Genomic DNA, 17,660 nt, shown 5'->3' with positions numbered 1-17,660 from the left:
TTCAACAGGAACCACACAAGAGAGAACATAACTCCAAACAAATTACAGTTTGCAGCTCTTTACCAGGCAGTTTCAGAGTTAAATGAAAATTACAACATAGAGGATGAATGCTAAAGGTTTTCTTTTGGTAATGCCTAATAGAAATGAAGAATCAAAACAGTCATACAGCAAATGTGGTATTTCTATTGTTTTCCATTATGTTGCAAACTCGTGCTTTGAAATTCGAAAAATTGGCGGAGAACTCCAAATGTACTTCCATCACGTGAATCTCGCAAAAAGGAAAGAATGGTCATCGATCTTGTATTATAGTCTTACAACTTGTGGACTAATTCTACAACTCTGAACAAACTTGTCAGTTGAACCTATTGAACCTGTCAATTTCAATTCAACAAAGGAAAATAAGTGCGCAACCAAAATAAAAAGCCAGTCTTATTACAACAAAAAGAATTGTGAAGAAGCATAGAGATGCATAAATAGGAGCTACAAAAATTTGCCAAAGAAATGCTGATACGTAATGAAGCGGATACAAGATTAGGATAATAGAACACCAACCTTTTAACAATGATAGGTCCAAACATCCACAAACTATATAAATAGACCAAAAAAAGCTTACAAAAGTTGTCTTATCAACTAGCATACAGAAGGGTACAAATACAAAAACCCTAAGCGCTTGCATCTCAATGATGAAAATTGAACATGGAATGCATTAACAGGAAAAACCATATTCATTGCCCTCTAATAAACAAACACACATTTCATTTCATTTGGCTTGCAACCCAACTTGCACATGCATTAGCCTCACTTCTAGTTAAATCCTTTCTATTGATGATCAAAGACCCTTTGCAAGAAAAACATTCTATAATATCTACTCAGTTTTCCAGTTAACCACTCCTTCCAGCTCAGTTCTTCTCCATTTGACCTTTTAATACATCTCCACAATCATTCTGCCAATTTACCTATTAGCTTAGATTTATTTCACTTCTAATGACCAGTGTTATTGCTTCTCATTTAGCTTAGATCAATCAGTTCTGCATTATGATCTAGTCACATTACCAGCATTGTGCTGGTGCTTCCACTTTGCTGGTCCTTCCATTTCATCTTGTCACTCCATTGCACATCCTTCTTCCTATTCTTTTCCTTTTTGTGATAAGGAAGCAGTTACATCTCCACAAATTATTAAAGCAGGTAGGCAAAATCCAGCTGCCACCCCTTATAACAATTCAGAGAATGCAATGAAGTGCAACTATTCACATTGATTCCCCACCGCCAACAGCATGATCGATGCAAACACTTGACAGGAAACTTTATAAAATCTATAGTCTGATTAAGACTTCTAAAATCCCCAGATAAAACAGCTTGATTTCTTGCTTTCCAATCAAGTACACACGAGGCCAAAATCCAGCTACAAATCTTAAAAAATCTCTACCTTTAGAATTGCTGAGCCACTTTAGCTTGTGTTGCCATGAGACAATACATCTATGGCTACTACATAGTGCTAAAAGCACAAACTACCGAAGGCCAACCCTCTTTAGCAAACACTTCCACAGGCATAGTTGCATGCAAAAAGAAGATGCATTTGACACATGAAGAGTGGTACTTAAATGGCACACAACATTCTGAACTTTTAATGACAAACACTTGATGAGAAACGTTTACATACCTCTGATGTATGGGACCCACTAGCAAGAGGGAGTAAACATCCGCAGTACATAATACTTTTCACACTTAATTGGCTCAATCGGAACATAAGGTTGAGTCATTGTCTACTGTACCGCATCAAATGCCAAAGTGGATGATCCTAATTGCAGATATTTATCACGGTCTCGCACAAAAATAGCTAAGTTGTAAAAACTGGAAGGTAGTGATTCTTCATGACTCTAGTTTGCAAGCAACAATCAAATATAGACCAGACAGCATATGCCTGAACAACACCTTTCCCCAGTCCCTACAAAAACATGCACCCTCACACAACACGCACAAGCGCACAGAAAATGCAATGGTTCTGACGAGAGATGAGAGATTCTGTCCAGTAACAACAACCAAATTTGCCAAGCTCAACTTTCCACCTCTCTTATACAATATAAAGGAGAATAAACTAATTTAATAGCAGGGCACTGCCAATTCATTAGAATTCGGTAATGTTGGAAATGAAAGCATGCCTTACAAGTTTTAAGAGTCTGAAATTTACAGGACTTTAATCCACCAGATCTGTGAGTTTTCACAGTTAATTCTTTGATTAGGATTAATGGACCAATCACATCTACAATAACAACGAAACAAAGTATAAGTGGAGAGTGGTTACAGATGCAAGACAACACAGGTAGAAATTTACAATGGGTCGGACTTATGATCATCCAGCCAGACTAAAAACTACAACAGGATTGTTTCACTAATCAAGCCTTATTCCACCACGTATTTAGAAAACACAACCATAAGCTTAGCCGCCATTACGAATAAGCTTTGTGCACATCACATCAGTAGTCATGCTGAACTGAAGTTTATACACAAAGCCAGCTCCTTTCGAACAAATGCTATTTAATACTACTCTGGAAGCTCGGTAAACGATCACATCTTTCACACACCCCATAAGATTATCGAAATGTCTATGCCATATAGCCTTCCAGTTCTCCCATCGGGAAGCATTCTAAACAGGACTGAGAAACGTTTAAAGGCTCTCAAGTCCTCAGTAGTGTCGGTCAGGGTAGCAGGTCATATTATTGAAATCACACATTTCATATCAGAACAGTATGTGAACAGAAGTCAGAAACTTGGGCATGGACTTGGAGTATTCCAACAACTGAAATAACCCAAGAATCCACACAGACAAATCAACGAACGACACACCAGCGACCAAGCGACTAAACCGATGGCAGAAAAAAGGCATAAGCTTAAAAGGGAAAACAAAACAGAGAGATACATTCCGCAATAGAAAAAAAAAAATTCAAAACACTCCAACACAAAAGGACATGGGAGAACAAACGAAAACGACAAATCGCACAAGTCAATAAAGATGTCGTTTTTATTTGCGAGAACGGTAGGTCCGGTTACACTAACCTCAAGTTCACGTTCCCAAGGACAATGGGAATGCCAGAATCCTCTGTCCCGTCTTCGTCTTCCTCGCCGTACAAACCGGCCGCATCCACCCTCTCGAGGTAATTCCCGTAAATGTGCTCGGGCACGTACCCATTGTTCCCGTCGAGGGCCATGACATGCCCGTGCCACTCCCACGTCCGGTAGCTCGGGTCGACCCCATCGTGGAAGGAGACGCAGATGTAGTGCTCGCCAACGGCGACGGCCTTGCCGGAATTCGGCTTGAGGGAGTCGGCATTGCCGGAGCAGATGGTCCGGACGATCTCCCTCTCGATCCCGCGCTCTTGCTCCGCAACCCAGGCTCTGCTGCTCCCCCTCTCCCCGCAACGGAGATCCTCCATCGATGGGTCCGCGAGGGAGTCTCGGCAGGGGAAAGGACGGGCATCTGATTCCGATGGACCGTTCAGGGACTGGGTTCCGGGAGGAGGAGGAGAAGGAGCGAGGCTGTCCAGATGGTGCGCGGAGGAGTTGGAGGGAGTCGTGGCGGTGGTCATGAGTATCGAACCGATCAAGAAAGTCTCGCGTACTCAGTTTCGCACTGTTTTTGAGGTCAAGGCAGAACAGCATTGCATTGCTTGCTTTTATAGCGCGAAAAGAAGATCTCGGCACGAAGACGAAACTCGTTCAGGGCGACAACTTTTGTTTATTTTAATCGGCTTTTTAGGGGGGACAGCCTGGTTTTTCTTCTGCTTTGTTCTCCGTTCTTTTTGCCCTTTTGCTTTTGGACATCGAAATGGATAATAGCACGAGTCGTGCCCGAACTTTGATCCGACGTGCAACATGGTCTATAAATGTTTAATTTATGTAACATGATCTTTGAATTATTAGTAAATATTCAATGTAATCTCTAAATTATATAAACATAGTGAAAAGTTTAGGAATCACACCAAAATTTAGAGAACGCATTGAACAAATTAACAGCCCATGAACGATATCGTCTATTAGATCAAAATTCAGAAATCATTTGCATCGTTTTTTACTTATGAAAAGCCTGATTTTACGGCTCTATTTGTTTTAGTCGATAGAAATATTTCTATTATGAATAATAATTTACGTTTATTCATTGTACAGTGCAAATTCTTCCCATATATCATCAACTTCACAATCGATTATTGTGAAATTTCCAGATTTTCTGGTGAGTACGACAATTGTGAAGGCAAGCTCAGTTGTTCTTGGCGAGAGGGGAGGAGGTCTTCTTTGGGTTTCTTTTTTATTCCGAGCAAAATCCATCTGTCAAATAAAATGCCATTTCCTCAAAACTTCGTTTATTTTTTCGAGATGATAATCCGTCTAATTCAAATCGTAACTTGTTTTTTTTTTCCCCCTTTTTTTACAAAGGCACTTCAAGTTTAAAATATTTTATATATGTACATATATTTTTCTGACCACAGAAAAATTTAAAATGTGTTAGCTATCAAAATATTTGTGCCGGTTAGGTTAGTGACCAAATGAGTTTCTATTCCAAACTTGTTCCACAAATAGATTTGGAATAGAAACAGAGAAGTAGAATAGCGGTCATGTGCTCTCTTATTTTGCATTAAAAGAGCGTAATAGCAATCACGCACGTGCGATGCCAATTACACCACTCATGTGCAAGGGCTAATTAACTATTACATCAAATCGAGTTAAAATTAACAAGCTATTCAAATCGATGTCAATGTGTTGTTGTAGGAAGATTAAATGCTAGACTAAGTGGGATAATTATTTTTTCCTAATTAATGTAGAGACATTGTGCTCAATTGATATTAAAAGAGGGTTAATACTATAAAAAATCTCAAATTGGTACACCTATGATAAATTTACCTCAAACTATTTTTTTTATCACAAAAAATTTCAAATCGATACATGTGTGACAAATTTACCATAAATAATATTTTTTTACCATCAAAAATTCCAAACTAGTATACCTTTGACAAATTTATTCCTAACTGGTATATTTGTGATGAATTTACCCTTTGTTAATTTTTATTAAATTTAATAGCCAAATTTTTGAATTAGATGACACGTGACAATTCTTGGGTATATAAGTTTGGGTTTTTACCCTCTGTTTGTCACGGGTGTATTAATTTGGGATTTTTCGTAGTATTAACCTAATTTAATAGAAACTAACGGAGGGTTTATTTATCACATGTGTACCATTTTGGGTTTTTGTGGGTAAAAAAAAAATTTTGGGACAAAATTATCACAGGGGTACTAGTTTGGAGTTTTTGATAGTTGAAAAAATAGTTTGGAGTAAATTTGCCACAAGTGTATTAGTTTGAGGTTTTTTGTGGTAAAAAAAATAGTTCGGGATAAATTTATCGCATGTGTATCGGTTTGGGGTTTGTCATTGTATTAACCCTACTAAAGGAAGCGGGATGGGGAATGTAGGATTATGATACAAGTGAATATTTTTCAAATCATTTATTTTCGTGAAATAAACGGAGGATAAGATTTGATTAGATCGTGATATCGTTCTTCCTACTGCAGTACATGAGTTAATCATCATTTATCATGAACATATAGGTTTCGTTTGTTTCGCGAAAAATGGATAAGTTGGAAAACATTTTTCAAAAAATGATTATTTGTATTATTTGCGTAAATGAATGAATGGAAAATATTTTCGTCGTCCACGTATATGTTTAGACATAAAATATTTATCGATGAAATATTCTTATTTAATATTAATATTTAAATCGATACAAACGATCAATTTTAAAAAGAATATTTTTTTGAATAATTAATTTTTTTCTTGAAATAAATGGAGCATATAAAAATGGGCCTAATACCCAAAAAAACTCAAACTTTAGCATTTGTGACAATTATATCCAATTTTTTTTGTTTTATAAAAAACCCCCAACTTTTACTTTTGTCCCAATTCTACCGGTCTAATACAAAAAAAAAAAAAAAAACCCCTCAACTTTATCATATGTCCCAATTATATCCAAAACTTTTTTGTCTCATAAAAAACCCTCAACTTTTAGTTTTATCCAAATTCTATCACCGTCAGCCTTCCATCCATATCACTGTTAGTTAATCCTATGTGGCTCAAGTTTTTGCGCCGAACTTACTATTGAATCTTCGAAATTTACAAATAGTAGGTTTCGGGGACGACGATGTTTTAGATCATCGGTGCAAATATCTCCATTGCTAGCCTTTTTTGGGTTGTAGAGTGCCGAAAAGAATACGAAATGTGTTGTTTTGAGTGACTCTATAACTCCCAGCAATATGTAGGGAAAGCAAACTACAAAAGAAAAGTTCGTGAGTTTTTTTCAAGTTAGCTTTATTGAGGTGTAATTCATTAACAACGTGAAAAATGCTACATAGGATTAACTAATAGTAATTATGGAAGGAAGGCTAACGATGGTAGAATTGGGACAAAAGTAACCGTTGGAAGTTTTTATGAGACTAAAAAAGAGTTTTGGATATAATTGGAATATCTACTAAAGTTGAGGTTTTTTTTGTACTATGCCGGTGGAATTGAAACAAAAGTAAAAGTTTGGGGTAGAATTACGACAAATGTAAAAGTTAGATATTTTTTATGAGACAAAAAAAAAAAATTGGGTAGAATTGTTACAAATACTTAAGTTTGAGTTTTTTTGGATATTGGGCCAATAAAAATATTCCCAACCCAGTAAGTTTTCTCCCGAAAATGCCACGTGTCACGTGGCGGATCAGTCAGCGCCCTGAAACATACAAGAGGTAAATGGGCTCCCCCAGCCGGTGAAGTCAAACTAACTCTCGTTTCTCTCGTACATCGTGTGCATCAAATTTCACTTGGACAGCGTAGTGGGAGTTTGTCATTTCATTAAAGTGTCGAATTCCGAAGTGCGTATCTATGTTCTGTCGATTTGCGGGTGAACATCAAATCCAGAAAGAATTCATCCAACGCTCCATTTATTTTATAGAAAAATAATCAATTCGAAAAATAATTTTTTTTTAAAAAAATTTTTGGCCGTTTATGTTGCTTAGGAAAATAAGTAGACCAAAATTATTTTCATTTCCAATTGAAGGGCTTTGTAGGGATGGACAATAGATACTTTTCCGTGAATGCATATTATAAGCAATTTGAACAACCAGAATTAGAAAAATGTTTTCGTAGTCGTTGATTTTCTCAAAACAAACGGAGACGACCAAATTCAAGATATTACTAGACTTGCATTAAGAAAATAGACATTGCAGTTTAAAAAAAAAAAAAGCTAAAGAGAATTTAAATTGTTAAACAAAATTGAATTTCGTAGTTGTTGATTTTCGCTCATGGTATTCCTTTTACTTCCGTGCATATTACGCATGAAAAAAATAAAGCTAGAGAGAACTTAAATTATTAAACAAAATTGATTTTTTTTTGTCCAAAACAAAATTGATTTTTTTTTGTCCAAAAATAAGTCGAATTTGAAGCGATGAAAATGTGTACGAGGATGTGTGTGTGATATATATAATTATCTCATGGATATTCTCGAGGGTTGAAGAGTAAAATTAAAACTCAGGACAAAGTAAAAAAACAAAGTGGTGATAAAATTAGAGCTTACTATCGGCATAGAAAATTGTAAAATAAGTGCATTAAAGAAACGTTCAATGTATCTCCAAAAAAAAAATGAAAGGATAAAACAAAGTGATTAAAAATGGAAATAAATGCGAATTAAGTACATAAATTAATTTAATAAAAGTACTTAAGGGAAATAAAAATGGAAAGGAGGGATTAAGTAAAATTGTCAAAGCCTATATCCACCAACGCCATGCTCCTACTACTCTTCTTACTATACGACCCATGAAACCTTCCTTTCATCGAATTTTAATAGATGTCCGTGTGATTTGGTACACTTATACAAAAATACCTTTTTATGCTTTTAAAGTAAAATTGAAATTTCATCTAATTTTTCTGCGAATTTAGTTATAAACCTTTGTGCGAAATACCAATGCAATCATTTCAATCAATTTTTGTTGAAAATCGTTGACGTGACGGTCTAATCATGGCCACTCTTCCTATGTAGCACACCATTGCTTTGGCGATTTCCAGTGAAAATTGGTAAAGGCAACTATATTGGAATTTCGGGTAAATGTTTGAGATTGGATTAAAAAAATTGAAAAGTTTAAAACTGAATTGATATCCGTATAATAAGATAAGACTTATTAGACAATTTCTCCAATCCCATGCTTATCTCTCCCTAACAAAGTCAAGTATGTAATGCAATGTACGATGAACAATCATAGTACTATGGGTGAGCAAAAAGAACCAACCAAACTAGGAACCTTTCGGATTGGATGGAACCAACCGATTCTCGAGAGCACCGGCTTAATTCCATAAAATTGAAATCGGTGATTTTCAGTTTGATTCCTGATTTGTGGAGTGAAAGTGACTTGGTTCAAGGCTTTTTTCCAACATGAAACTATGCGAATATGGTGGACTAAGCAAATGCAGTCATGCTCACACAATTTTGGAAGCCTCTTTTAAAGCAATTTGATTTTTTTTTGTAGGTAAGTAGAAGTTGGGAAAAATTACCAAAAAAGTCTTAAAACTATTGCAATTGTGTCAATTCAATTCTAAACTTTTTTTTTATTGATTCAGTCCTAAATATTTTGCAATTGTGTCAATTCAATCCATTCGGCTAATTTTGGCTAGCCACGTTGACATGGACATCGGCCGGCGACGGCCTTCCCGCGACATAGTATATTAATATTTAACTTTTTTTCATTTGTTTCTCTTCCCTCTTCTTCCTCCTCTAGCTAGAGGCGACGCCGGTGGGCGAGCAAAGCTCACGTCAAGCCTCGCCGTCGCTAGGCCGCCGCCTTGCTAATCGTGCCTTCGTTTGGTTGTGGTTCCTCCTTCTCCAGTTGTGCTTGATTCTCTAGTAGCTGGGCAAGTCTCCCTAAATCTCCTGCATTTTTTGGTCTTGAGATCTCCATAGTAGAGCGCCTTCAATATTGTTCTCATTTTCCTCAATTATCGAGCACAATTTAAATCGAAAGTATCTTGAAACAGCTCCGGTGAGGCTCACCGGGAGCTTCACCGGCTTGCCGGTGTCGCCTCTGGCCACCGGCTAGAGGAAGAAGAAGACGGAAGAGAAAAAAAAATGAAGAATGAGATAAAATATTTTAAAAAATCATTAAAATATTATGTAGCTAGACGATGTTCACATCAGAATCGGCCGATTAAAATTGGTTAGATGGACTGAATTGACACAATTACAAAATGTTTAGAACTGAATCAACAAAAAAAAAAAGATGGGGAGTTTATGACTAAATTGACACAATTGTAATAGATTTAAGACTTTTTTGATAATTTCATCGGGAAAATGACATCCAACCTTGTCTTAAATTTACAATGTTTTTGTAATGCAAAAAGATACATCCACTTTAACTGCAGCAGAATATGAAAAATATGTGAATATGTACTTCAAACACATATAACCGATTTCACTAGATTGTTCGAGAATCGAACCGGATCGATTGGTCCGGTTCTAGGCACCTCTACTTAGGTCTCCAACCTCGATAATAGGGAAACAAACCACCCAGAAATCGATCACTCCTATAGTACAATGTAGAGCACCAACTTGTTGCGACTATTGTGCGTATGTGTGACAAGTGTGCAACGTGATTTTACAATCGTAATACGAATAATCATACAACTTTACCTAATCATCTCTGTTCTAAACGTAATCTCATGCCAAAAGTAGATTCGTCCATCAAATCAATCCCTTTTTCGCGCTTGATAATTCTTAATGCTAAGATTGATCCTCAAAGGCTTTGGTGGATTCGATTTCGAACTCATCACTCTATGTCTTGTCCTCCTCCCCTTCATTTAAACATAAGCTTTGTGCCTTCTTTGGGAAAAAAAAAAACACAGCTGAAATCACATGCAAAGTAGCAGAGTGCTTCGCGATCCTCGCCCTCTATTTGTTTCAGTAATTAATTCTCAGGATGCACTCGAGTTTGATTTCCGACATCATTTCGAGCTTCTATTGCTTGTCGGAGGTCGCCAAGCTCGTCATCGGCAGTCATCCTTGGTGAGATAAGTGCGCCATTTGATCGCGATCGCCGTCTATCCCGAAGTCGAGAAACTCGTACAATCAATGTAATGGTTTGTCGGCAACTCTCTCTCTCTCTCTCTCTATACGCATCCGTGGCCATGCCCATCTCTTGTCATCTATTCATTTATATAAAAGGGTTAATATCACGAAAAATCTCAAACCGATACACATGTGATAAATTTAACATAAACTATTTTTTCGACCACTAAAAACTCCAAACCGATACATTTGTGATAAATTTATCCCAAGACATGTGATAAATTTTCCGGTCATTAGTTTTCATTAAATTAGATTAATACAACGAAAAATCCTAAATTGATATAATTGTGACAAATAGAAGGTAAAAACTCCTAACATATATATTCAATAATTGTCACGTGTAATCCAACTTAGTAATTTGATGAGAAAATTTAACGAAAATTAATAAAAAGTAAATTTGTCACAGATGCATTAATTTTGAATAAATTTATCAAAAGTGTATTAGTTTAGGTTTTTTTATAGTAAAAAAAAAATTTTGGATAAATTTATCAAAGGTTTTTTGATGTATTAATCCTTGTATAAAAGGGCAGTAGCGTAAATTGAGGACCGGCCACGTCAGTCGGATGGAGAAGTCGGCTTCCTTCTTTGCCTTCGTTATAACGCGGTCCGACAAAGTTCGATCCGAAACTGCAAGCCGAACAAGAAAACTCAGTGGCAGTGCTCGTAATTTTAAGCAAGAACTGCCCCACATTTCCACCTATGCTTGATTCGGACTATTTCGGCCTTCGGCATTTTCGGCTCCTCCATCGTCTTTCATAAACGCCAGGCGCGTGAGGTGGTCGTCATCCTCTTCCTTCGTTTCCCCGAACAGTGTAGGGTTTCGATTTCGCATCAGCTCCATTCGATCGCTACCGTCGCCTCTTTCTTCTTCTTCCTCTTCTTCTTCGGATCCGCCGGAGAAGCCCGCGTCCGTCGATTCCCGACGTGCGTTCCCAATTCGCAAATCGCCGGCCGACGACCGATTTTGGAGCCCTTCTTGATCTGGTATTTCGGCCAATCACTTCGATCGGTTTCGCCGCTTCAGCTTTCTTGGATTCGCTCAGCGATGAGGGGATACGAGAGAGAGGTGAGTTCCACACTGCTGTTCACAGTCTCCTCTCTGGAGTGCTGGATTTTCTTGTCTTTCGTATTCGATCCAGTTTCTTCTTCCTTTTGTTTTTTTGTTTTTTTCGGGTTATGGGAATGCCTACGTTCGCTGTGTTGATGGGGGACCGGTTGGCGCAGGAATACGAAGATTATGATGACTACGAGGAGGATGGAGGAGAACAGGAGGAGGAATATGAAGAGGAGGAGGAAGAAGACCCAAAACCCTCCAAGGAGGAGTTGGAGTTCCTCGAGTATAGGCAAAGAAGGAAAGAAAGGCTTAGAAAGGAGAAGATGAAGAAGGAAGGTCCTTCTGCTTTTCAGGACAAAAAGAAGCTTCCGTATGACAAGTAAGTTTGCCCTTAACTCGTTGGAGGATTCAGTTGAATCTGTTTTTCTAATTCGTTTATCTATGATGAAATTTTTTAGGTTTTGAATCATCTGGTCACATCTTAGCCAATATAATTTCAATCGTGTGTTTAATTCTGTCACTTCATTCCCGGCTGAAAATTTCAATCTCCATTATAGTGGGCTAGGTCTAGTGTTTTCCGAAGTCCCTTGTATCAGAAATTGGTTTGCTGGAATGCTTTTCATATGCATGTGCTGCACAAGTAGTTTATGAATCATCCCTTAAGGTTTGTTCACTCATTCCAACAGTTATGGATCCTTCTTTGGCCCTTCTAAGCCAGTCATTGCACAGAGAGTGATTCAAGAAAGCAAGTCACTTTTGGAGAATCAACATTTGGCTACTCGAGTTCTACAGTCACAATACAAGGTCCGTGCTATAATTTGTGGTTCTTATTGTATGAGGAGATTACATGAGACTTCATTATAGAGATTCATCATACCTGATAGTTATAAGTGGCATCAGTTCCTCCACCCTTGTTCCCGTAAGTCTTGGCAGCAATGGGATTCATGAGGCCCTAATTACCCTAGCAACTTGTGAATTGCATAATTAGCAACGAATAAACTACAACCTTTGGCTTTCGACCAAAAAAAAAAAAAAATACAACCTTTGGCTGATTATGACAAGACAAGAAGGAAACATGTAAATATAAACCCAAACAGCCAATATCTAGGTAATAATAGGATCTTTAATGGGGAAAGTGGGTTCTTCACATCCACAAGGGCCACCTGTTTTTCATGATCCGAGGTTAATACAGCAGACTTATTCTGGCATCATGGTGTTGAAATTTCAACACATTTCTTAATTGGTATATATCTTAGTTGTAAATACTCGTATCATACCTTTCATGCTATCAGCTCTTTGCTGAGACCTATGCATTTCAGAATCAGAAGAGTTCTTCCTCAACATCTACAGGATCAAGGCCTGTAGTTCGTGACAAGATACCTAAAGGAAACAATGTGGTAAATTGTCTCCAAAGATGCTCATACGGACTTTTAAATTTAGTTGCCACTTTTTATTAATAAATTCTTTTGCTGATTTTTTAAGGTTAATCATAAGGTTCAAAAGCTGAAGGATACAAGAGACTATTCTTTTTTGTTTTCTGATGATGCTGAACTTCCTGCTCCTGCGAAGCAACCCCCTTCACGAAATACCTCTGCTCCTACTTCTGGTGTGTTACTATGTTCTAGATGAAATCTCTCATATTTTGCCTATATCTTTCATTGATAAGCTTTTGTGGTTCTTTCGTGGTTTGAAGAGGCACGGCCAGCTAAAATGCCATTGCCAAGCAAACAGGCATATGGTAGCAATGGTAGAATCCCTCATAATGTTCAAGATGATAGGAGACCATCTTCAATGAATGGTCAGACAAACTCTAGACCAGGCGCAACTAAGCTCTCATCTACTACCAAATCTAATTCGATGTTGGCAGCTGACAAAAGGCAGCTTCATAGTACCAACAGAAATGGTCCTGGACGGCCTGCAATGGCAAATGGGTTGCAACAAAAGAAACCTCTTGCCATCACGGGGAAGACTTCACAAGTTGCTAAGATTTCCACTCCAGTGATGTCCAAACCGCTAGCTGCGAAAATCCCGTCGCCTGCTTTGAAGCACAATGTGCAACAGAGAAAGGATTTTGGGAATCCCAATAAGTACAAAATTGCACCTAAACAGCCAGTTGCTTCAATAAAGCCTCAGGTTTAAGTCATCTCAGTGTGCTCATTTTTTTTTTTTTGGATATATTCATACTCATGTAAACTCACCAGAGATGGACATCTGTAATAGTCACTTTGGTTGGTTGATTATCTGATCTTGTTTCCTATAAACAGGTGAACAAGCCTCCAAAGCAGATTTCATCTGCTGTTAAATCCCAGGATCAGAAACCCAAGAAGAAGCCTGAGGATAATAGTGGCTATTAGTAGTATGATCAGGAAGATGTTCGGGCAAGTGCTTTATGTATATTGTCTTATTGTGCTTCTTCTATGGTTGTTTCACTCGATCATTCTGTTTCTATTCTCTATGCACTTTTAGGAGTAGTAGGATAACTCCTTTCACTAGATCTCTGTTGATGAGATGCATAGTTATAAACAAAACTGATTCAGTCTTAGCTCATGATTTTGAGTTAGCTTCAACAAAGTACTTTGAGTCGATTAAGTAAAGATTCCTTCTGTGCAGATGCTATTTTTTATGCATTAATTCGGGAACTTGATGGAAAAGTTTCTTAAATTAAATATTTGTGGTGGCCCATTAGGAAAGGCTTAGTCCCATGGAACGAAATCTCTTCCCTAGGCTGCACATACCTTTGCCAGCTCGGTTATGACCTTTGTAGACACAAAATATCTGCAGTTGCAAGCATACAATTGTTAAGCCCTATCTTGCCAAATGAGAATGGATAAAAAATTTCTTTTGATGAAGGAGAATGAAATGATAATAGCTAAGCCATGATTGTTATCATGTGAAATAGAAATTTTCTGAATCTTTAATCTTGATCATGGCATTTTAAGTAGTGAATGTCATAAGAAGGAAATTATTTCTGGTATTCGTCTTGTAATGTTCGTCACAATGGCGAAGTTGAATGGTGGCTCCATGGACTGGGGTCAGCATTTTGATCAAGCATCCATAGTAATTATTGTAATTATTTTTACCCAACTGCTTATGCTCACCTGCCACAGCTTAGTTACTCCAAACCATTTGTTGGCGATGATGGTGTATTTGTTTAGATGTGGTAAGACCAGCTGTGGTTGAAAATGGTATTACGAAATTTTGTTCGTAGGTTACTGAAGTTGCACGTTTGCTAGCAGAATGCTTCCGGTAATGGGAGGATTCTTTAGATAGCTTTCATAGGAAGAGTGCCACTCTTCAACTCAAAAATACTAGTCTTAAGCATTTTAGAGGATATGGCAGCCATTGATGCCTGTTCAATTACTCAACTTGTATGTGGTCAGCCCGTGGGTTCTTATACTACTTTATTATGTTGAAAAAAAAATACAAATAAAGCAGAATGAAAGATGTTGAGTTCTTAGACTTGGAAGATGTGGTAGAATACGGTAACACTGTGAAATGGTTTTCTTTAAGCAGACTTCACTTTGTTGGAAAAGGAGTGGTTGTTGTTGTGTATATTTTAATTATTTTGACCATGCTCTGCAATAAAAACAATTGTCATGATGGCATAAGTGGCCCTGCTTTTAACTGCTTATTCATGAACCAACGAAATTGGTCTCTCCCAAGACCTTTTCAGAATCCAATGATATGGGCCAATATTGATCAGCAAATGACAGATTCTTCCTTAGAGTATAAGGATGTGCACTAATACAGCTTGTATGACATGGTAATCAAAATAACTGGATACGCAATTCTTGATATGTTCCAGTTATTTCTTCCTTGTCCTATAGTTCCTTCCATTCATTATATTATCTAATTAAAATAAGTTGCAAAGGAGGATTTTATGTCATGGTAGCGTAATTGGTCAATTTTTCTAGATATAGAACAATTGCTTATGGTCCATCAATTTGCTGCCACATATGTTCTCGAGGATCCATCCCCATATCTTCAGGGACAGGCTTTTTTCTGCCTTGTTTCCTGCTCCTAGATGATCTCCATTTTTCTGGGCTGCCTGCCTCTTTTCACACAAATCTAGCATTTCCCATTGTATTTATTAGGAAAATACGAGCTGCAAGTTGAGACTAATGGTTATGTTCAAGCAAAACTGCAGATATTTGATGACAAATCTACTGTATTTAAGCAAGATGGTAGAAAATATTTCTCTTCCAAGTACTCGCAAAATAGAAGAGCAGATGCCTAATCTGGCATACTTCCTGCTTTAATCGGGATAGATATTCTGCCAATTCTCCTTCACATAGCATGAGTTTTGATAATATGCTATCCTGGATCTAGTGGGCTTGATGTTCTGTAGATGCTTTTATGCATGGATTGATAGCCACTTTGAGGAGGTGATTGGACTGGAAATGTTATTTTCCAGTTTAGCAATGGAAAGACAAATTTAAGATGCTTAAAACAGAAACCACTCTTAGGTTTGTGAATGTGCCCGTGCATGGGTCGATGGTTTATTTATTATTTATTTATTTGTGTTTTTTTTTTTGGGGGGGGGGGGGAAGTATCTAGTTGCCAGCTGATCTTAGTGAGGATAAGCAAAAAGGTATTAAGCTTGTATTGTCAAATTATATGTGGGTGAAGTCAGGACTTATGCCATGTCTCAATTGCGCCAAAAAGCTTGTCTGACCACATGCTACAGCCGCTCCTTTTGTTTGGTTCCCTCCAGGCTATTTGTTGTGGAATTGTTGTGGTCCGGACCATGGTGGACACATCACCATCAGCAGCAAGCTATTCATGTTCAGTTGTATGGTGTGAGTTTGTGCTGTTCGCAAATCACCCACCCCATGTGTGTTCCATTCCCGACTTGTTTAGAACTAGTGGGTGGACTGGATTTGATGTGAATGCTTTCGTAGATTTCTTCACCTATTAGATTTATAGTCCTGACATGGTCCATGGTGTCTTCTCTTAGCACAAGTTTTTTTGTAAGTTTATCTGATGTATATTGAGGGAAAATTTGAAATGGCTATGATACTTCATGTGTATAGTTGATCTTTTATTTATACTTGGTGACAAGTTGGTTTGATGCTTGATGCACGTGCTTTTAGATTAATATTCAATCATAATTGTCTTGCAGATATAATCCTGGGAGTTTTGCTGGTCGGGATGACGACAACAGCGACAGCGACATGGAAGCAAATTTCGATGAAATTATGAAGGAGGAGAAGAGAAGGTTTGTTTCATGCACCATTTAGTTACCATGGTGGTTGAACGATGATTGTCATGCTTGCTATTTTTGTTAATTATTTCTTTTATCTCCTGCTTTTTGAGTGTTCGTGGCACTCTGCATTATTTCATTCTTAAACCAGAGAGCCTACTGTGGTCACAGCTGCTGCCACCACACTGGCACGTTATGAGTGATTTCCTTGGGATCTTATGGCGTCTTTATAACTTGGTTCTGCCACCAAATCCATTTCTTAATGTTGTGGAGCAGCCTCATAAATCATGTCATTTGCATTATCTTTGCTACTGCAAATAGGATAAAGCATGAAACCGGTTGTGGAATGTAGGGAAAGGTGCACCTTAACATTCATGTGTGAGATATGAGCTGTCATGTAGTTTACATGTTTAGTGCTTGCACGGATAAGGTTTGGTTTTGAAAAGATGTTGAAGTCTCTCGCCCTTTGAAAAAATCGCAGCTCAAAATAGTCATATTGATGGTCTTCCTAAAATAAGCCCCACTTGCAGTTTGAATTTGAATATAGTGCCAGTTATAATTCACATGAAACATCTCCAAGGAGTCAAATTGATTGTGTTGGTTTTTCTAGATTCCATGTGCAGTGTGTTTGGGCTTTGAATATCGAACTAGTGAGTGCTGACCATAATTCGGACTTGTTTTGCCTGCTGGGGGTACAGTGCTAAAATAGCTAGGAAGGAAGATGAGGAGCAACAACGCCTAATCGAGGAGGAGGAGCGACGGGAAGAGATGAGGAAAATGGCGAAGAAGCGTAAGCTGAGCCACTGACATAGCCCCGGTATTTCGCCTGTCGTAGATTGTACATTATTCTTTGTCAGACATGATTATGTTTTCAAAGAATAACATTAATAACGATCCTGATTATTTCCCCTAGGAATGATAATTTCCTGTGAAGCCTTTTTCTCATGTTGAGCATTCTCCTTTTTGGCAAGGGTGTTTTTGTTCTGGCGAGTCCACTGGATATGTCGTTCACAAGCATTTCCTAATCTACCCTGTCAAATAGTTTCCGAAAAGTACCAATTCAGATTTTTGTGTTATGAGAGCCACAGTACACTGCGAGTGTGATTCATTAGAAACATCGAAACAGCCCGATCATTCGGACACGCCGTACCTATTTCTTGCTAACGTGTTTAGGTATGCAACAATATAGAAGTCGAGCCAAAAAGCGATGAATTAGTTTCATCGGTGTGATGTATCTATAAGATGAATGGAGACGAAGAAGACCATT

The 17,660-nt window shown here is 37.8% G+C and overlaps 2 protein-coding genes across 6 annotated transcripts; one reads left to right on the top strand and one right to left on the bottom strand.

Moving 5' to 3' along the window:
* Positions 1-3,706, bottom strand: LOC115728264. 5 transcript variants are annotated; one of them, XR_004013805.2, is made up of 3 exons: positions 3,055-3,706; positions 1,661-1,798; positions 1-371 (listed from the first exon to the last, which is right to left on the bottom strand). XR_004013805.2 is itself a non-coding variant. In XM_030658609.2 (2 exons), exons 1-2 carry the CDS (start codon positions 3,582-3,584, stop codon positions 1,777-1,779), a joined length of 552 nt encoding a protein of 183 aa, XP_030514469.2. In that variant the 5' UTR covers positions 3,585-3,706; the 3' UTR covers positions 1-1,776. The 5 variants fall into 5 exon arrangements, 3 of the variants coding, with proteins under 3 accessions (XP_030514469.2, XP_048141098.1, XP_030514470.2); XR_004013806.2 differs by having other exon boundaries at positions 1,661-1,766; XM_030658609.2 differs by having other exon boundaries at positions 1-1,798.
* Positions 3,707-10,864: 7,158 nt separating this feature from the next.
* On the top strand, positions 10,865-17,363 carry LOC115728262 (protein SPT2 homolog). The gene is given in 10 exon segments (XM_030658603.2): positions 10,865-11,202; positions 11,361-11,569; positions 11,877-11,994; positions 12,510-12,587; positions 12,673-12,796; positions 12,884-13,323; positions 13,455-13,534; positions 13,536-13,568; positions 16,313-16,408; positions 17,092-17,363. Coding segments are annotated over 10 exon segments (1,308 nt in total). The 5' UTR covers positions 10,865-11,181; the 3' UTR covers positions 17,201-17,363.
* Positions 17,364-17,660: the final 297 nt, after the last annotated feature.

This window comes from Rhodamnia argentea, chromosome 9 (assembly GCF_020921035.1).
Source record: "Rhodamnia argentea isolate NSW1041297 chromosome 9, ASM2092103v1, whole genome shotgun sequence".
Taxonomy (NCBI): Eukaryota; Viridiplantae; Streptophyta; class Magnoliopsida; order Myrtales; family Myrtaceae; genus Rhodamnia; species Rhodamnia argentea.
This window is presented reverse-complemented; position numbering and strand designations above follow the sequence as displayed.